Here is a 21,756-nt window from a genome sequence, read left to right on the forward strand (position 1 = left end):
TCAGCATTTTATCCTTGACTTTTAAACTGAACACATGAAATAAAATTAATCATTTTAAGATGAGATAAGATAAGACGCGAAAAGATATACTTTATTGTTCCTCTTGGGGAACATTCTGTTTTTTACATTTTGAATCATGCTGTATACATACATGCACAAACAGGACTTTGCACGGAAGCATGCACTAAGGGGCCGTTTACACAACAATGGTTTCAGGGTGAAACGCAAACATTTTGTTGCGTTTCAGCCTCGCGTTTACATGGAAATGGCGTTTCAGCCGACCTAAATAGGAAACTTTTGAAAACAGCCTCCAGAGTGGGATATTCTTAAACGCTGCCGTCCGTTGCCGTGTAAACAGTAAGCCGGCGTTTTCGGTGGAAACGATGACGTCACACCCGTGTGAGCGCATACAACAGGACAACAGGACAACAGTACCATTGTCACGATCGTCCCGAACTACCATGTTGTGATTGCACTGCCGAATCTGCTGACTGTCTTCATACTAAATAAGCATCTGTTGCTCCACTTTTGCACTTGGTATTCCCCAATACACCAGATGATCGGCTCAACTCTACTTTGGTGGAGATCTACCAAAAGCTGCTTCTGGACAAGACAGTTATTGCGCCGCCTGCAGACCTGGAATGCTTACTACAGCGTTTTCAGTCCCTCAGTGTTTCCATGTAAACACAGATCTTTTTCCCTGTGTTTCAGCGTTCTCAGATAAAACGTTGTGTAAACGGGGCCTAATTAGAGAAGACAGACTGATGGTGCTGCACTCACAGTACACACCTGAGCAGTTTGGGGGTTTGGTGCCTTGCTCAAGGGCACCCCAACAGTGCTCAGAAATTTAAGCCAACACCCCCCAGCCATCAGCTCAATCCCCAATCTTGGAACGCACTGGAGCAACATTCCTCCCTAAGCCACTTTCTTTTACTTTAACTCTTAAACCTCAACTCTCGAAGTTTTCAGCAGCCGTTACCACTTGCTTTTAACTTTTCCCTCCACGTGTTGCAGCTGGAGGCCTGGAGGGTGGAGCTGGCTCACAGTTGGTGTCTCTGCCACTGTGTGGCTTGGCCCTGAAAAGAAAGGCTTTGGGTACAGCCTCAAACTGGGCCCATAAAGTGGATACCCACCCATAAAAACAGCAGCCTGACACCAGACCAGTCTAGTTCACAGTCCTATAAATGGTCCTTTGGGAACTTACTGCCTCCTGTAATTTCAAATAAGAAGTGATTTTTAGTATCTTCTTGCCATTTATGAAGAACATACTGATTTTATGTCGAATCACTCTGACGCAATCAGATGTGTCATCAATTAGCTAAACCAACAAACTCAGCTTTGCAGGACCTCATCCAGGACTTTCTTTCATCTATTTTCTCTGAATTAGGCTCTAACGAGGGAAACCAGAAGATGTGTCTTCTCTCATTCATAATTCTACTTTTTGGCAACCCGAGAAGTTTCCATCTAAAGATCATAAGTCTAATGATTAGAGGTTAGCATGTGCCGGTCTCTGCAGCTGTGGTCATTAGAACAGCGCTGATTACGCACCCACAGGGGGTCTGCATGATTAGGTATTTATCTCCAGCCAACAGACGCAATTAAAATTCCCTTCTCAAAGTCGGCCCGATCCGGAACCCCAAAATAGTGCAGACACCACCCACTGCCTCCTCCCCTTCTCTTCCCATGTCTTTCCGTTTCAAGACAGCTTCCAAATCTTTGTGGCTCCGAGCACAAGGTCTCCACTTTATCTCCATTTGCACCTTTTTTTTCTCCCAAGTCTGCAACCTTCCCCTTTTCCAGCAATGTGACTCTCCTTGGAGCTCATTATGCGACTGATAGGCCTTCATAATGTGCCATTAAGTAAATGGCCATGCTTTGTACAGTACATCAAAGTAACCTCCTGCACACTCTTATTGTTTCACTGCTGCGGTCCACATTAAGCTAATTCCCAAGTCTTTTTACAAGATAATAAGCAGCAGTCACAGTTTAGTAGAGAGGCATGTATGTAGCCGGGCAGTGACAAGTTCCAGCAGGGGAGGTAATCACCTATTCACCCCCACATCTGTGCTGCCAACATGGGGCCCTGGCTCCTCCACCCTCCCCCTGTCCCTTTGGATCAGAGCCCCTCTGACAGGAGGAAACACTTCAAGAGTAAATAATGTGTTTTCTCAAGTCCTGCCAAATCACAGGGTGAGAGAAGAGGCAGTCAGAAAGACAGGAAGAGGAGCAAACAAAAGTCTACAGCCACACTGGTAGCTTTGTGAGTCTGTCCACAAGGATTGGTGTTTTGATCTAAATGCTAACATTAGCAGGGTGATGCTAACAGTTTGGGGAGTATACCCATAGTCTTCATCTTTAATCTAAAGGGGCTGTGAGGGGTTTTGAAGTGATCTTGCAAAAGTCTCCCTTCTAGATTAATGCCTGATCATAATCCATACTTTAAAATAACATCATCAACGCCAGTAATGGTTATTACTAAATGCTTCTTCTTAGCTTCCCAACTGGGTCAAGCAGGGCCGGATTGGTTTACGGCACATCAAAGTCTCTATGACAACACCACGTTGGCTGACCAAGTTCAGAAGTGGGAAGATAGATCTGTGTTTTTCCTTGCTGAAAACATTTTCTGTGATTAATTTTGTAGTGATGGTGGACACAGGAGCCTAACCATGACAGAAAAAGGACAGAAGAGCAGAAGAAAGCTAAACGGGAGAGTGATTGTGCTAAAGGCTAACACAGGGGCTAAACTGAGGTAATGTCCATTCCAACTCTCATTCAGCAGTTTTTCTGCAGTGGTCTGTTCAAACTAGAGAGCCTATCAATAAAATGAAGAGGGAGAAGAATGCTGCCAGCAGCACTACACACATATGGTTACTAAACTATGGTACAAACTGACAGCGTTTGCTGGTCACATTTGAAACCACAGTGCTACATAACTGCGTTGCTAAATCCCTTTCCTCGGTGCGTTATTTCTAGTAAAAAGTTGTCTTGAAGAAGGACATTTTTTTTTTATCTGATCTCCATTTAATTCCAAAACAAAAACACGCCTTGTTAAAAAGTCATGTCTTCCCGACTGTTTGCGCGAGACTTTGGGCCAGAAGGTGGCGAGGCAGTCCAATCAAAACAGATCCTCCTCATAGCATCTTAAATCATACACTGGGTCTTTATTAAGATGTGGGGCCACTTTTTAACAAGGCTGAAAACATCACTCGCAAGATGAGATTAATCTTCTAGGGAACAAGAGTCTTACTATCTGATGTCACAACAGTTCTTCCAGGAGCTGTTGTGATTAATTTTTCAGTACAGATGAAGAATTCATTCACTTAGAACAACCAAGAGATGTCGATGTTTGATTGGAGATGAATTTCTGTGTACTAACCCTTAAATGGGCTTGTGGCCTGAGGGGTCACTAATATCGATGAAAGAAATATTTGACCTGCTCCCAGCACTTAAAAGGGATAATTATTAAAGTCACTGTGATCTGTCCTCCAGTGACACTGAAAATCAGAGACAAGTTTCATTCACTCATAATTGTTGGGTTATTTACAAGTGACACCAGCTTTCCAATGGTTGTTGGGATAAATTCCTCTGTACCAACGACTGAGCAGGCTAGTAGCATGAGGATGACAAACATCAACCAAGAGATAACTCTGATCAACACTTTGGTTAGCTGTGGGTTAAAAGTGAGTCTACCTGCAGGATGTTTCCACTGGGGAACATAGATATCTGTACAACACATGGTATAACAATCCGAGTAGCGGTTATCAAGATATTTTGGTCTGAACCCGTCAACCAACCCAACATCAAAACTGCTAAAGTGGCTTCAAAAATAAAAATCCTAACAAAAAACAGAAGGAGATGTGGTTATGGAAAAGGACAGAGAGGGGGAGGGAGAGAGGACAGCTAAAGGCTAAAGCAGAGAGAAATCATGCATGAGTGACAGGGTTCCTCTAAAATTTGGCTGCGGTTGTTGATGGAGACAGATGGTTGCCCAGCGGAGTCCCTTCATACCAGCAGACCAGTCCTGCTGCAGAGGCCTTCAGCTTTTAACCCTCGGAGGGCTAAGAGGACGCTCAACTGAGGGGAAAAGAGGCATGAATGGGATCACAGAGGGATAACCACACTGTGGGGACTCAAAACGAGCCCTGAGTATACTCTCTAAAGACAGAGCTACATGTGTAGAGGTGGTGATTCATGTGTGTTTCACTCAAACACAGCAGGAAATGTTGCTTAATGATCCACTTGATCATTCAGAAATAACTCCTTCGCTGAGCACGACACCTACTTCAGCATCTCCACCTCAGTGTAGTCAGTACACACATACAGAGAAACACACTTCACACACACTTAAAGACAATAAGCAGGGCGTCGGTGTGTGGAAATCCCTTCAGAAGGTGACGCTTTGGATAGACAATCCCTGTCATCTCCCCCTGATCCTGGAGAGTCGAAGGGGAAAAGTGCCGCTGCCTGCCGCGCTCCCTTCCCTCCCTGCCGGATTCTCTCCCTAGCAACCAGGCATTGGCGTGGTGATTGGACTAGCGTACCAGTGGTTGCTATAGCTACAGGAAGCTCCCCTTTCTCAATAACCCCCCACTTTTTTCTGTGCTGTCTCTTTTTCAGTTTCTCCTCATAACCTCTCTTTGTTTTCCTCTTTATTCACAGTGCTTTTTGTCTTTTTCTTCCTCTTTTCAGCATCTGCCTCTCTATCCCGGCCTTGTTCTCACCCTCAGAGAGCAGAGCGGCTGCACAGTACAGTGGGTTGATGTTATTAGCACAGAGGTTGAGTGATGGGGGCTAATGGCAGCCAAGAAGAGGCTGAACTGACTGAAACAGGTCTGCAGAGGAAAAGACAAGGATGCAGGGATTTTACAGGAGCCCTGGTGAGAGGAGCAGCGAGACATGAAGCGTTAGCAGAGCAGTCAAGTATTTATCTGACCTGTCTGTGTAAATCTGCTACTCCCTTTAGCGTCGTTTTATGAAAAAAATCTGTTTTGTCTGGGAAAATAAATAACTACTGGGAGCAGCCTGGCAGTTTATGCGGGAATGTGTGAGTGTTTACATCCGTCTCTGTCGTTGCTTGCATATTTGCGCCTCTGTGCTTTTATGTGTGGTGCCTGCACGGGGAAACAGAAGCACATTTAGCCCTTTTTTTGCGTGTGATTTATGGCCGTGTTAGCCCCTTCGCTCGTGCCATTGACAGGCCCCGCTGTTTCTGTTGGAATCTAAGAGTGCCAATTACGCTTCAGAGCGGGGTAAATGTGGTCACTATGTCATTAGGCCAGTATGCACGAGTCAGCCCGTCTGCTGGTAATACAACACCACATCACCCGTACAGTATAGACAGCAGTGCTACAGGATCCTCATAATCCACACATACACACACCCACTCCTTTCTCTCTGTCTGGAGTTGATGCATCAATCTGGGGGCTGGCTTCTGTCTTCAGCATTTTCCACACACTTCTTTCTTTGGGCTGATTGCGTGGCGGCTCCTTCATGCTATAATCAGTTGCTGTATAATGGGTTCAGATTAGAGGTTAAACGCACATGATTAGTGATCCAATCGTCTTCTGACTAATGCATGAGAGAGGAATTATGATAAGGGAGCTTCCAGAAAGTATTGTGGTTTGTTCAAATGTGGAAGGATAAATTGACTGACAGGGTGGATGTATGTTTTGCTACATGAGGCAGAGTCAGCCCCTTTGAGGAAATAGGAGACAAAAATAATGATAGAATAAGAGAAGTGGCAGAAGGAAAAAATGAGGCAATAAGTAGGATTTTCTGTCGCGGTGGAAAACATCGGTCGGAGGCGCAGACAATATCATTGGTCAGGGTCAATAACCTGGGTACACAAGCTAATTTCCCAGCAAAGAATGAAATCAAATGTTGAAACATGCCCCAGTCAGAGTTTATAAACACATTTGACGGATAAGGCAATTGGCTGCTGGTAGCGGATCGCCACTCTGCTGTGTTGGAATAATACAGTTTAGCCATTAGCCTCCAAATCGCACACCCCGCATGCCAATGTCATCCTGTCCCAGATGAGAAATTGATTTCATGCTTGAGTGAGTGTCATCAGGAAAGAAAAAGGGAAAGAAACAAAGGGGGCGAAATGACGGAGAGAAAGAAGAAAGTATAGAAATTCGATCTTGAACCCAGTTACAATTGAGCCTCAGAAAATATACGAGGGGAGCTGATGAAAAGCGGAGAGCAAAGACAAACAATAGAGGACAGAAGGTGAAGCTGAAAAGGACATGCAACATGTTTGTGTTTAAGGGGGTTACATGTGAACAATAAGAGCTTTAGAAAACTGCTGGCTCTGCAAAGGCCTGTACAGGAGAGCATATTACGGGCAGGCATGTGGCAGAGTCTGGCTGCACAATAGTGTGCCCCAGTGCCTCATGGGATGTGGAGAGCTCTCTGGAACATGAGAAGGGAGGGTCTGTCTGATAGGTGTATTCAACATGATGCTCATCCATGACAGTTTCCCATTAACTGTACTGCTGCTCTGAGTGAAAGAGGAAATGAAAAGGGAAAGGAGTTAGCGAGGATCAGATTGGTATTACACTCAAGTGATGATGTAATGTTTAGGCGACACAAAAACATCCCCCCACCCCCCTTCCTTTCCTCATTTTTTTTCTGCTTGCTTCCTGTGTTCACCCCCTTTTTTCTCAGGGGCACAGAATAGAGCCTCCCGATTGGTTAACAGCACCATAGAGATGCTGAGAATATCCACCAACCAGGGCCTGGGTGCCCCCTTCACACCGTTACCACAGCAACCCCTCACAACCACAGCGAGCGTGCATGCACATGTATGGTTGTGCATGCTTGTTTCCCTGAGTGCACGTTCATATGTGTGCACTCTACACATGTGTTTTCATATGTGTGATGGCTGCATGTTTAGAGCATGAAACAACAAGCCTCCAGTGATCAGCCTTCAGTGAGTTAAGAGACTGTGGAGACATTTGTGCAGCTCAAACAGTAACACACAACTAACTGAGCCGTCTTTTCCCCGACAACAGCTGCAGAAGACCAGACTTATGTAAAAATTCAGCTTTGAAAGATTGCCAGGGAAAGTTTGGGCTGTCAAATGTACATCTTTCTGAGTCATTTTCAGCAGTGGGCAGGATATGAAAAGTTTCTCTGTGAAAAAAGAAAAAAAAGAGAGAAAGTAACCGCCAGTGGCATGGACTCACTGAACTTTTTATTTTTAATGCACTGAAAATGTAAAACTCAGTGTGTTACTTCAGCAACCAGCAGGATGCTCAACAAAAAACGCTTAAAAGAAGAACTAAACAAACAGAAACAACCAGGAAGAAATCTGTTTACAATAGAACAGATTTGTTCAAATATGTCAAAGACAAATGCACAAGAAATTAAACCTTAAAGTGAAACAGAAAAAGTAGACAATCATTAACTAGTCAACGTTTTTACTTTTTTCATTGATGATTTTATCTTAAACAGATTCGAGGCTTCTTTTTCTAAACAATACATCTCAGTTTATCATATCTTTGTCATTTGGTTAAAATATCCAGGAGTTTTATGAGAGATATAATGTCCAGTGAGTAGGTAAATATGTAAATTAGAATACCATCAGGGTAAGCATGACCTTAATGAAAAGCTGTTGGTCTTGTCTCATCCAGAAAGGATTCTAATCTACATAACACACTCACCACACACCACCAACCTCATTAACCCACCACCAACAACAACAGCCACAATCTGACTGAGTTTCCTAGTTTATAATCAGTAAAACAAATATTGTTGTTAAAAAGGGGGTGTTGTACTTTTTTAGGCTTTATTCTGACCCTCTGGTATCTCCTTAGTAACTTACATGAATTACAGCTCAAATTCCTTTACTTTCTCTTGTTTTAGAAAACTCTTTTAAAGTTTCAGCCTCTGTCAGAAACTCTCCGTGTCAGCTGCTGTCTCTTTAAGGCTCCCTGCTCCACAAACCCCCTGTCTTCTAATAGGCCAGCCCTCTGCAGACCTGTGAAGCCATGGGAAGACCTATAAGAGATCCTTGTGCTATGACCTCATCATTTCAGCGCATCTTGTTAACATCTTGTGCAATTTAGAACGGACTGTTTTGAGCAGTTTTCAGACAGATTCAGGGATTTCATGAACATGAAACAGTTTGAAAATCTGTAATTACCCAGCATTGTTGATTTATATCCATCTTTAAAGTATAGAAAAGCACAATACCACCTCTTTAACTTTTTTTGACCATCATCTCACTGTGGTCATCACCAGGTTTCAGTGTTCACCCGCTTCTTCAGCGTCTTAACCAGCCTCAGGAACACCACCACCACTCCTTCCTGAACTGGTCTGGAATTGCATTTAAAATATATCTTATGATTATACCATATTTGGACATTTCAACCATTATTCTATAATTCAATAACACTTTGAACGCAGGACCTGCCGTAACACTAATCTTCATCTCTTTACTGTGTTTTTACTTTTTAAAGCAATTAATCTGGGTCATGTCCCAATCTGTTAATGCATATTTAAATTTCCCGCAGCTAAATGTTATCTTACAAAAAATAACAAAACTATCAGCCTTTGGGGTTAATTGCTCTTATTCATAGAGGAGAGATGAGGAAGATGAGATTTTCTTCTGCTTCTAAACATGAATTTATCCTGTAAAGTTTGGTGTTTTTTTAACTTCCACTGTCAGCTCTCCCTGTTATAAAATTCAGGCAGCTCTAAGCCCTCATAATAAGCATAAACAGGATGCTACATCATTAGTTTACATTAGTTCAGAGCAACAGGGCTAAACCTGTTGATGCTTCAGTAAACAGATCAGTAAAAGTGCTTATTTGTACTCACATGAAACTGAGCATTTGGCATAACATTAACGTTTGCTAACAGTAAATCAGATTTCTGCAAGGATTACAATGTGGACTTCTATCCTCGTTCAAGTTTTTCTTCTGCTGACTTTGTTGGTGACACATCTTTAAAGATGAATTAGGCAATTGTCCCAACTTTAACACTGTGGGCACTGTGACTACCACTTATGGTTTAAGTTGTTTTGCAACAATCAGCAACTTTTTCATGCATGGATAAGCTCTGCAGACATTGCCTGGACTGCAGGACAGGATCTAAAAGTAAAACATCTTTGACAATGTTGATGTATTTAATACGTAAATTGAAAGGGGATTTTTGCAGTTTGCAAATGATTTTAATCCTATATCTAACTGTAGTACAAACATAATATCAAATGTTGTACCTTAAAAATATGACTTATTTTGAATTTGATTTCATATCACACTTAAAAAGGTTGGACAATCAGCGATAACAAAACACTGTATCAGTGTTGTCAAAGTAAAAAAACAACCTCCCAGCTAAAAAGGTTGATATGCAACAGGTTGGTGTCATAACTTAGTATAAAGAGAGGCACTCCAGGAATGTCTCAGAAGTAAAGATTCAAAGAGGTTCACAAATCTGTGAGAGACTGCATGAGCAAATACTCCAACAACTTCAAAGTAAAGTTCCTCTGCGTAAAACTGCAAACTGAATTTGAGGATTTCATCATCTCTACAAAACATTACATTAACAGCAAATTCAGAAATTCTGCAAAAACCTCAGAACAAAAGAGACATGGCCCAAAAACAACACTGGGTGGACCCATTCTTCATTAAACCAGACATGACTCTGTAGTGGAGATCACCGCATGGGCTCAAAATAACTCAAAAAAACAGGACACATTTTTTAACTGCATTTAATGCAACAGGTTAAAACTGTACCAAGCAACAAGGAAACAATATATAAACATGATGAGGAAACACAAGCTTCTACTCTGGGCCAAAGCCTATTTAAAGTGGACTGAGGTGAACTAAAATCCTGCTCTGTGGTCTGACAAATCTGATCTGGCATCCTTGTTGAAAATCCCTGATGGCATGTCTTTCACTCAAAAGAGGACAGGAACCATCTACTTGTTATTAGTGCACAGTTTAAAAGCCAGCATCCTCAAAGGTATGGGGATGGATGGCATGGGTAGTCTACACATCTGTGAAGGCTATGCTGAATAATGTATCAAGGTAGTGGAGCAAAATATGCTGCCATCTAGATATTGTCGATTTTTTAAGACGACCTTGCATATTTCAGCAAGACTATCCCAAACCACATTCTGTATGTTTTGACAACAGCATGACTCAGTAATAGAAGAATCTGGGTGCCAAACTGGTCCGTCTGCAGTCCCGATATCTCACCCACTGAAAACATTTGGTGCATCATGAAAGAAAAATATGACAAAGACTTCAACCTGTTGAGAGGCTGAAGTCGAATCATGAGTGGGGCAATATTTCACTTCCACAACTCCAGGAACCGTCGCTACTGCTGCAAAAGTGAGATGTTAAAAGAAAAGATGATGAAACCCAATGTCAAACCTACATTTGTTTCAACTGTTTTGGAATGTGTTACGAGAATGAGCGCCTACTTTTCATGACACATTTTTCAATTTCAACAATATATATGATATATACTGTAAGTTGATTTCAGATTACTTTCAATTAAAAGTGGAATTTAAATGATTTTAATCAACAACTTGTAAAGCATGACAGCTTTTGTTTTGGAAATAAGGATGTAAAACTTGTTTGGTAAGCCCTGAACTTTACAAGGCAGAGTGTGACAGTTGCGTACACATTTCTTTGAAATCCATCTGGGGACTTTTTCAACGTCATCTGCAAATTAAAAAAGAAACTCATGACTGTTCCAGCTCTAAAAATGGCATTATTAACAAAATCTTCACCAGGCTCGCTCCAGGCTGTACGGCAGCATGACAAATAACAATCCTCCCTTTTTGCTTTAATTTGCACATGCACAGATATGTGACTATCATAATGGTGCCCTTAAGTCTCTACATTTAACTTATCAGCATCATGTTTAACAAAACCCTGAGTTATTTCTGCAGGGTGAGATGGTTCTGCAATGTGACTGAGGAACAGAAACAGCTTCCAATTCAACAGATTTTTATTCATAAAAAATAGCTTTCAGTGTGAATCTGAGCTCAAAACGAGCCATCCTGCCTGTTTTTGAAGCATAGAGCCATAAAAATACTAGTGTACAGGAATTAAAAATACATTTCACCAAATGTTTAGTGATGTTTTTATGTTGTGCTATTGTTTTGAAGAGATGAGAAAAGATACTTTTGAGGCTGACTAATGGCCTTTAATAAAACAAAAAGACAGTGAAAAAGAGAAACCCATGCCACACTATTTATGTTGCTAGAGGATAAGAGGTTAAGTCACCACCGTGCCTTTTGTAGGTCAGCAGTGCTCACTTGTAGCATGGCAAAGCTGGTTGAGTTAGTCTCATTAGACCGCAGCGTACAACCAAGGGAAAATCCTCTCCAACTTGGCAGTGAGATAACAAGCTACCTTAGCAGGAGGCTAAGTCCCCTGCAAGGCACCGTCTCTGATCCGATCCAATCCCCTCCGTAGGCTAATAGTAGCACTCAGCATGTGCACTCTGAGATGGATGAACGGGGGATGCAGTGTGTGTTTGTTGACTTGTGTGTGTGTTGTTGTGAGTGCAGAGGGCAGTGACCAAGATAGATGACTTGTCTCCAGTCTGCTTCTGGAATGTGACTCGTATTTCATTTAACTTTAACCACATTTATGACCAAGACTCATACTCCTAGGTTCTGTGAAAACATTTTTTGTTTGTCTTTTTTTTGCTGTAATGAATCAAGTTTCTACATCTTACCGGTACAGGTGAAACACTTGACATGAAAGTGGGTATCCTGGACTCGAACCACCTCTCCTTTGCATACTTCCCGACATCCCTGGCACCTGATTGGTCCAGAGCTTCGTTCACCACTCGAAGAGCCTTGGAGATAAGCTGTAGGAAAAAAAGGAACACTTTAATTATTGTGTTTGCACGATCAACTTGATCTTCTTTGTAAGCTGAATTGACTATTTGCCAAGCCCTGCTTATTTACTGTTGTCAAGTTTTCCAATCTTGAACATAACAACTTAGAGGAATTAGACAAGACTCCTAAAACAATGTACAGCTGAAATGATAGGAGGACAGATCGCAAAGTAGCTCACTTATGGGGCAACGTAATGCTACAGAAACAGCTATGGCTAGGACAGCTTTAACTAGACTAGGCAAGATGAATGGTTGGATAACTATTCAGGCAGCAGTTAGCCAGACATGCTTACTTTTACAGCCAGTAGTAGCAGACAAAATTTAATCTATTCCTGGCAACTTCAGCACTTGTATTATTGGTTTAGGAGCGGGTAAACAGAGTACGGCTGTTCCAAGAGATCTATGAACAACTTCTTGAAAAGCAATGAAACCTTAAGCACCACCAGCCTACAATGAGCCCACCTCACTTTGGTAGCTGAGCCATGATCCAGCAACCACTGCTCAAGAAATATTGCAGCACTCTGACATAGCACAGTGGTAAAGAATGACAATATAGCTGGTTAATCATGTATCCTGAAACCAAACTAGCACCAAGTTGTTTCTCAAGTTGGGTTTCATTTAAAGTGCTCGTCTGGCCTAATTGCCCTACACTGAAAAAAATGAAATCTTATCAAGTGTTTTTGTCTTATTTTCAGTAGAAAATTCCTTTTTAGACTCAATATGAGCCAAATTCACATGACCAATCCATTAAAATGTCTTGTTTAAAGTTATTTAAGGACAAAAATGAGGTCTGAATTGCTCGTAACCAGTAAAATAATCTGCCAATGGAACAAGAGAAAAGTTACTTGTATGAAGACGTTGTTCTAGTCTCAAGGAAATTTTCAAGCAATTTTTTCTTGTCTCATCGGCAGATTTTTTTACTGGTTACAAGCCATTCAAACCTCATTTTTGTACTCTGATAACTTGAAACAAGACATTTTTCTGGATTGATAAGTTGAAAGTGGCTCATATTGAGTATAATAAGACAATTTTTACTTAAAAAAGACAAAAACACTTGATAAGATTTCAGTTTTTTGCAGTGTAGTCAATGAAATACAAAAAGAATTAACAAATATAACAAATGGGTTTTTTCTTTTCTAAAATTTTGACATATAACTTTGGCAATCAGGCTAGGTTACAAGGCTAACAAAACAGTTAGATGAAACACTGACCAAACCTATCAATAATAGGTTTCTCAGCCGTATGCAGCCATCAGTCACCAGAACTGGGTCTCAGTCAGCACTCCAGACTGTACTGTGTGCATTTCACACAATGAAATCAGTGTGTAGCTCTGTCAACACTCCTTCTGAAGCTGTGAGGTCTGACACCTAAGCTGGGTAGGCTCTGGGCTTTCTCTCTGACTGTCTCTACTTTTTACAGACTCACACCAGCTGACGCACACAATTAACACTTGCATGCACTCGCTGCTGCATCAGGTTAGAAAGTGGAGGAATCCCCTTACATGTCAAACCCCTGTATGCCTGAGAGCTATTCCCTTTAGTCAAGAAATGGGGCTCATATACGGCTTTAAATACGAAGGCAGAAAAGTTACCACAACCTCACAGGTTGAAATAGCAATACATTTTGATCCTTAACAAGTGAGGAGAATGACTTCATATAAGACATCTCAGGCTATTAGAAGCTCTTTAAAAGTCCATCTGGCAATAAACAGATCCTCTTGCATCCACACGCAGAGAGACCGCCCTCCTAATATAAAGCCTGTGCCAGAACAGCTGGGTTCACTGTCTCTCATTTTGCTCCATCTTCCTCAAGGAGCATGTGAGTGGCCCTACACTCTGTGGAGGGTATAATGGGGGACTAACCAGCTGGCCTTTCTGCCTACCTGAATAGCTCACTGAAGGACTTTGCTGCTTCACTCAGAGCATATGGGCTGGCGTGACAGAGCTTCTGATTCCATTTCACTGGATGAATCCCGAAGGACCGGCAGCACTTAAAAAGTCTCACAGAGTTGCACGCTTCATAGCCTGAGCTCTGTTTGCATGCTCTGAAGTTGACGGCAGGGTATGCATAGTGTATGCTGCAGCAGATACTGCGAAGCAGCTAGTGTGAGGGCATAAATAGCTCCATGAGAGAAAATGTATGCATGACTGTAGTTTATTTTCCTGCTCGGGACAGGAGTGTGGGCAATGGAAATATGTGAGCATGATTAATTCTCACTCCTGGTCTCCCACACTCAAGTCTCTGTATGTTCATTGTTTTTCTTCACAATGCTGGCACCACTGGGACCCTCTACTCTAACTGATAAGTGCTTAGCCATTGCTTCAAATAATGACCCTCTCTTGGAAGTAGCATATATATTTTGTGACTGTCAAGGAGGAGAAAGCACCTTGTTGTCATCAAACCAAATTAGCAGCACTGAGCCCGTCAGGTGTGAGTGGGAGACAATGGGAACAAATGGCAACACAAGCGCGCCTGTGCCAGGACGTACTGGACAAACAAACATTTATTTACAATGCTGACCTCCTGGAAATGAGCCAAAACAAACTCCTGGCACACGCAGCAGCCTGGCAAAGTGGAATAACAAAAAGCTTAATTATACAGGAGTTCATTGTTTGAGACAGAGAGGTCAGGTGAATAAGGTTCCTGTGGATTAACAAGTTTGTTTTAGTGAAGTGCAAATGCAATATTAAGAATGAAAATACAAAAAGCTGCACCTCAGAAGAAAATCCAGGTGAACAATCATCTCAGGAGCTGAAGGATGATTATGTAACTCCATCAAACTGTGTCAGCGCGTTCATTCTCATAGACGCCAGCCAAGCTGTCCCCATCTAAACCCATTACAAAGCTCTCAAACAGCCCTCCATCTTCTTCCACACTGAGGAGTTGAGTCATTCTTCTAATGATAGCCAGCGGACTACAGGTGTAATCCACAGACTCCAAATCAGCGGACAGAGCCCCAGGAGAATACGGCCCCCGGTAGACAGGTGATAAGAACAGGGCCAGGGTCAGAGAGGCTGACAGCGTCCCTGGGGACTGAGAGGCTGCTGCTATTTCTGCCCCTGACCTGACAGCCCCAGGAAACAACACGCTGGGAGCTCAGTCACAGGGAATGCTGGGATATCAGCAGTGACGAGTAAGTCGAGGAACTGAGGAGGAGCTTAACAAAGACAACTTCGTCTCAAGATGAATTATTAATGTCAGAATGTGCTGTTTCATAACCGCTGTGCTCCTCACAGCTGGATGAAGATGGGGGTTTTGCTAGCCTCAAAATAAGTTGTGTCTTGTTTGTAAGTAGCCAGAATAAGACAATTAAAATCACATCATGTTCAATTGATGTGTATAATCAAAGAGCTGAAATACTGCTGCAAAGACAGAAAAAAAAGAGAAGGTGACAAAGACTCTAAATACCTAGTATGATGCTAAACTGAGGACAACAATCAGGCGGTGTTATCCTCAGTTTGGCATAAGCTTTATAGAACTAAAGAAGCTATATTAACTAAACAAGTAAGTCACAGTTATTCTCTTAAAATACACAGCAAGGGGCCGTTCATTTAACCTTTATGACCAGCCATACGAATTCTGCCAGGACGTATCTTAACATTTTTACATTTTTACATGCTCTAGGATCTTTTTGTTCCTTTTTCTTCTTTTTTTTTTTTTGCATAAAACTTTTACTGTACATCAATACAACCCTTATAATCCAAACATTCATATGATGTATGGACTTATGTCCTGACTAACTTAATTAATTGCTAAAAAGTCAAACTTTTGAAGAAAAAAAAAAAGAAAATTTTACGCATATATTTTCCAAATACAGAAATGCCATGGCTGTGTTTATAAAAATGTAAATGTAAAAAATGTTATGCCATGCATTCAAAAAAACCCATTATAATCTAGATTGTAATGGGTTTTTTTGTTTGTTTGTTTTGTTTTGTTTTAGCTTTATGCTTGGAAGGAAACAGCACTCTGACATATCAGATACGTAATATAAAAGTGGAACTCTCCAATAAAATCTATTTTAACTGGTTTCAAATCTACATCCAAACAAAACTTAATATGTCAGTTGTAGTGCCGGTGCCGTGCTGAGCTCTATTGGGTTAGTAAGAGTTTCTTCTGATTTTTCTTAAGTCCTGTTTTAATCATGTTGAGCTAAACTAAACTAAAAGTAAGGAAATTTATATTCAATGGATAATTTCTTCATTTTAATAATGCCTCTTAGCTATAAATCTTGTAGTTTTGGAAACTCTGTTTATTTTACTTTTAAACAGTACCACATTTGAAGGAACATGCATTTATAGGATGAGCAGCAGAGTGGAGTATGCGAGTTGCGCCCATATAGACTGACCTATAAGTAAGAGGATGCCGAATTCTTTTTTGTTGTATTTAGATAAAACAAATATTTAACAGGACTTTATTATTTCAAAACCTAAAACCACTTATGTGCCTCAAATCTAAGAAGCCTGACAGAGGGTTTAAGTAAAAGTATGAGAATCAAAGAGCTGTAATTAAACATTGTCACAACAAAGCAACAGCCTATGTTCCCTGTAAGCAATCTAATACATCCCATGATCAGATGTCTCCCTGCCTCACCCCCTCTCCCTTTATCACCCTTCGTCTCTGTCAGGACCTTGGCCTGGAGCATCCATCACAGCAATGACGGTGTCCAGTGTTATCACAAACATACAGCCACTCCACAGAGAGAAAGAGAGGTCAGAGCACTTCTGACACTCTGACTGATCACTCAGTCCCACCAGAAACCAAGGTCGCAGAGACAGAAACCTTGAGGAGGCAACATGTACAAAACCACCGTGTGGAGACTCAAGCTGACTGACTTACCTCTGTTCTGTCTGTTTACACAGGTGAAAATAAGATCCTGAAGTTTTAACATTAGAAGAGATTCATGTTGTTTCAATGAGGTATTCTATTCCACAGAGGCTTCAACAATAAGGAAATCTGGTGAGGTGACCAAAAACAAGATAATCATGTATTGTTGTATTATTGGCCTGTAAATACAGAGCAGTCGAACCTGACTGTGTACTCAACTGAATATTCATGTGTGCATCCTCAGCATCTGTGTTTGCATCTGTGCATCTTTGTCTCCCACCTTTGTTCTCGGTGTTATTGAACTGAGGCGTCTGGCAGCAGCAGTGATAAATGGTATTTGGCTCTGGTTTGGACGGCTCGCCAGATGAGGCAGAAGAACAGGCATCATATATGATACAGGCCTCCTCCCTGTTAGCCCACTGCCAGACCCACTCCTCCCACCATGGACAAAAAACTGAGCTGAAGTCAGAACAGAAACACAACCTATATTTTATCTGATAGCTCCTTGTATGTTGTTGTACTTATATATATATATATATATATATATATATATATATATATATATATATATATATATATATATATATATATATATGTACATAATGTTTCTCCCTTAAAGTGAAGAATAGTGTCAGTCAGAAGCTCTTTAGATCCTTGTGTCCATTCAGTTTGTGAAAAATCAAAGATGTTCTTTCTTTGCGACTACTTTTCATGAATACTTATTGTTCACAGGGGATGATCCTGATGATGATTCTTATATTCCCACCATCAGTTCAAAGAAACCTTTTAAAGAATTATTAAAAGTTCAGCTCGAGGCCTTTCCAATCAGCTCTAAATGCCAAAGCTCACAGGAATGCAGACAAAGTCTGCTGTAAAGTCAATCTGTTTGCTTCCAGACCTTTGTAGATTAAAGTGACATTTCTTGTCTCTGATGCTATTACAGTGCAATAAAAAAGTCTCCAGGAAGGTCTTAATGCAAAACAATTTACATTCAATTTTCCTGGAAAAGGCACCACGCCAAATGCTGAGGTTGACATAATGACTGCATGCTGCTACCTGGTAGGTAATGCTGCCATTATTTTTCCTTTAATTCCTTTTGTTGCTTTTTCAGTGGACAGGACAGTGGCTAGAGCCCCTAGCTACTGCTCACACCCCTATGGATTCACACTAGAGATAGACCGATATTGATTTTTCTGGGCAGATACTGATACCGATTATTTGTAGTCAAGAAGGCCGATAACCAATATTTGAGGCTGATGTTAATCGGCCCAGCCGATAATCGGTCTATCCCTATATCACACCCAGGCCACAAGCTCAAGAGCTAACACAGGCATGGGCAAACTACGGCCCTGGGGCCACATGTGGCCTGTTAAACGTTTTAATCCGACAACAATGACAATTTTTAATATCTTGACTTAGCCTGTTTCAAAGCTGTCATTCGCTATTTCATGTGGCTCCTAATTAAAAGAGGATGTAAAGTGAGAGGGTGGTTATGTAAATCAGAATCCTGACAGGGTGAGCAGGACACTAACCTGAAGCGGAGGTATCTTGTCTCACATTAAAGGATCCTAATTTTTTTTGTGGTCACCAATTCACTGCACATTATCCTGCAGGTAGAGACATTTAACACAAAAACTGATTTTAAAATGACTAATTAATTGGAGGAACTTGTTAATCCAATTTATAGTTTTCATGTGACGTCACACACTAATGGAACAGCCCCTCTGGTGGGAGAGAAAGGCTTTCTACGGCTAAACTCCATGGTAAAAAAAATATAATTTTTAAAAAAAGTTTCTGTTCTTATTCAGTTGGTTGTGCTGACGAGGAGACAAGCCTGAGTTTTGCTTCCAGAAAATCCCATCCAAAGAAAATCTCCAAAAACAAAGATCACACATCTTTGAGCAAACATGAAGAAGAATTCTGATCAGCCTTCTTGCAGTGCAAAAAAAAAAAGTTCAAGTGAACATTTCAGTTCACCGTCAACTCAAAACAACCAAAGGATGCCTCTAGTCCAATCCTTGAGAACTCTCTGCTTCAGAGAGGGAAGGAGAGGGATGGGGAGAGGTGTCAGAGCTGTCTGTGATGTATGGCTCTGCGGATCCCTCAGGTCCCTGAGCTCAATGATCAGTATATTGATCAACATGTGTTTTATCACTCCCTGGAAACACACCGACTCCGAACACTCTATCTCTGATCTGCCTGGTATTTCAGTTAGGAGGGAGTTTGTAGGACTGCATCTTTAAACTCAATGTTCTTATCTCTCTGAGAGACTCTGAGAAAAATCAACGTCCTTTCCACCAGCAGCTAACCTTCGACACCCACAGTCCTGACTTCTTCACCAGCCAGGCAGAAAATAGGAGCCTGCCCGCACACACTCACACAAAGTTACACACATACACTCACATACACACACAAAACCCAGTGACCATGAGAGATATAAGGCCCAGAAGATGAAGACAGACAGTCAGAGCTGTGTGTAATTACTCTGCGTGTGTCGATGGCCTCTGGGCTATCACACCCAATGCAGCGGAAAACAGCGCGCACACAGCGCGGCCTAACAGGCCCATTCATGTCTGTAAACCTTGAGAGTGCTGAGAGAAGAGGAGAGCATATGTCTGACTGACTGGAGGGATGAGAGGAGGAGAGGAAGAGAGGAGCGAAGGAGGAGAGGAGAAAGGAAGAGCTGTTCTTTCCTCAGCTCTGAAGCCTGCTGTGTTTTCATGCCTAAAGCCAGACTACTGACACATGTCACACCACCATCTGCCTGCTGTGGCACACAAACGCACACACACAGGTCCTCCCACACGCAAACCACAGGTTGACGTGTTGTTGATGTGTGTGTTTGTGCTGCTCACTCCTGTTTGGCCACATGCTTTGTAAAATCACAAAAGGACTGTGACAGCTCCCTGCATGCTGGCCTCACACGTGCTCCCCTCCCTCCCCGCCCCTGTCAGCTGAGAAAGGGCATTTTGAAGCTTAACAAAAGAATTCTACTAATTTCTCTGTACAGCGAGGAGCTGTGACACCACTCCCGACACGCACCGCACAGCACAGCACGGCACGAGAACTGGCATTCAAAGCAAAGGCTCGGTACCACAGGGTTAAGAGCAGTGGATGAATAATGTAGTGCCACACAATGACAGGCAGGATTATGAATGATGCAGTAATACCCGGTTCCTCCTCCTGTAGACATGGAGGACAGGGGAGGAAGCACATGACACCCACAGTTCATCGAGCACCTGGTGCGTGTCAACTTCAACAGGCCTCTCTGACAGCTGAGGGAAAAGAAGGGGGGATTTCTGAAAAAGTGATCTGCCTTGTGAATCAACCAGTCTCAACTTGTAAACAAAGCTGTGGCATGCGCATGCTCACACGCACGCGCACAGCTGACCCGCCATTCCTGAAGGGAAAGCTCTGATTCAGCTGACACAGGATCAGGGTCACAGTCAGCTGAGACAAGGTCAGTTTAGCATCATAGCTGCCCCTGGGCCCTGGGTCTACTGTAGGTATGACACAAACCCTCAGGCCATCAGACTTCTCTGTCATGTGCTGCAACACTGAACTAAACTCCATGAGAGCAGCCCGGTGGTTAGAGTGCACAACCTCCAAACGCTTTAAGGATTTCCTGGCCCTGCTATTGTAACTGTGGTGCTTTCTTTTCTTTCTTTTTAATTTTCTGGTTTTTGCAGGGGGTGACAGCTGTAAGCCTGGGTGGTCTCCCACAAGAGGTCAAGGGTAGTGGTTGTGTTTGTGGTGGAGATGAGAGGATGGGGGTGAGGAGGATGAGAGAGGAGAGAAGAAGACTTAGGGAGTGCCTGAGCAACAGCTGGTCTGTGGAGGAGGAATCTGAAAAATGCTCCTGTAAGGATGAACTCAGGGTAAAAGCTACCTTGACCTCTAGATATATTTAGCCAACACATCTTCTTTAAACCTGCTTCTTAAAGGTGGTAAAAGTTTACCCAAGCTGCTTCATTATTTTTCAACAGTATTAACTACAATGTGGTTTGATAGAGACATGAAATATCATGTTTTGTATGGTGAGCTGAAGTCAAAATTTCATGTGTTTAAATGGATTTCATTCTTTTTCAGGTGATATTCTCCTCCACCAGTGTCAGACTAACTCCTGTTTAATGGTACTTAAATTCTTCCCTCTGCTCTTCTCACCTTTGGTATTGTCCTCGTGCGTCAAGTGTAAAGAGAAAGCGTGCAAGAAAGGACTTACCACTGGAACTCATGATGCCCAGTGTGCTCTTAACTACAACAAAGCGTCCTCGTCGAGAATAATCCCATAAAACGAGAGAGGTCCTTCACACGGAACACTTTACTCCATCCACAAGGTGTCATAAAAAATGATTATCCAGTGAAAATAAAACGATGCTCTCCGCAACACTACTCCCAGTCAATTTACAAGGTGGACTGAGCCAGGAATAGATACAAAAATAAAGGGAAAGAAAAGAAAATTACAACGTGAATAATTCCACAGATTATTAATTCCAAACAGAGCTCCAGTTGTTGGTGTGTGTGAGTGTCGGTTGTGTTTTTCCTCCTCTCACAGATAAACAGACGTCAGTCACAACACAATGCTGCTCAGTCGGATTTCCACCTTCACATTTTCGCTCCTCGCTGATTCCAGCTCCCTCGCGCTCTCCCTGCTCGTGTGCTGCTGCTGTCACCGCGCGCCTCTCAAACAAAGTCAAGAGAACGGCAACAAATACTTTCCGGTTCAGTCCTTTCACAATAAAACGAATCTCAAGTGACAAAGATGACAGCTTCTGAGGAGAAGCTTCCAGTACAGTGCCATGCATTACAGCCGAGAACAGCCATGGTTTTTTCTTTGTCTCATGATGACTACTTATTATCTTTCTATCTGGATATTACAAAGACTGTTTTTTCACGATATCATTTTTTTTGTTATCTCGACATAACAACGATAATTTTCTCGTGATAACTAATTTATTGATACTATATTAGTCTATATTTCAAACTAAAGCGGGTATATGAACACCCTTTAGCCACTGGTTGTGTCTGAAGCCTAGCAATAAGTCACACTTTTGGGTTGTTTGC

General features: G+C 42.0%; 1 protein-coding gene across 5 annotated transcripts in view; it reads right to left on the bottom strand.

The window, feature by feature from the left end:
• ablim3 (actin binding LIM protein family, member 3) overlaps positions 1-21,384 on the bottom strand; it is a 56,159-nt gene extending 34,775 nt beyond the window's left edge. For all 5 annotated transcript variants that reach the window (XM_074673832.1, XM_074673831.1, XM_074673830.1 and 2 more), the window contains exons 1-2: positions 20,915-21,384; positions 11,704-11,838 (exon numbers count right to left, since the gene is read on the bottom strand). In XM_074673832.1, the coding sequence (XP_074529933.1) occupies positions 11,704-11,838; positions 20,915-20,927 (148 nt within the window). In that variant the 5' untranslated portion in view covers positions 20,928-21,384. The remainder of the gene's footprint in view (positions 1-11,703; positions 11,839-20,914) is intronic.
• Positions 21,385-21,756: the final 372 nt, after the last annotated feature.

Source organism: Halichoeres trimaculatus, unplaced genomic scaffold, assembly GCF_033239565.1.
Source record: "Halichoeres trimaculatus isolate MK-OKI-2021-1 unplaced genomic scaffold, fHalTri1.1 fHalTri1_scaffold_7, whole genome shotgun sequence".
Classification (NCBI taxonomy): domain Eukaryota; kingdom Metazoa; phylum Chordata; class Actinopteri; order Labriformes; family Labridae; genus Halichoeres; species Halichoeres trimaculatus.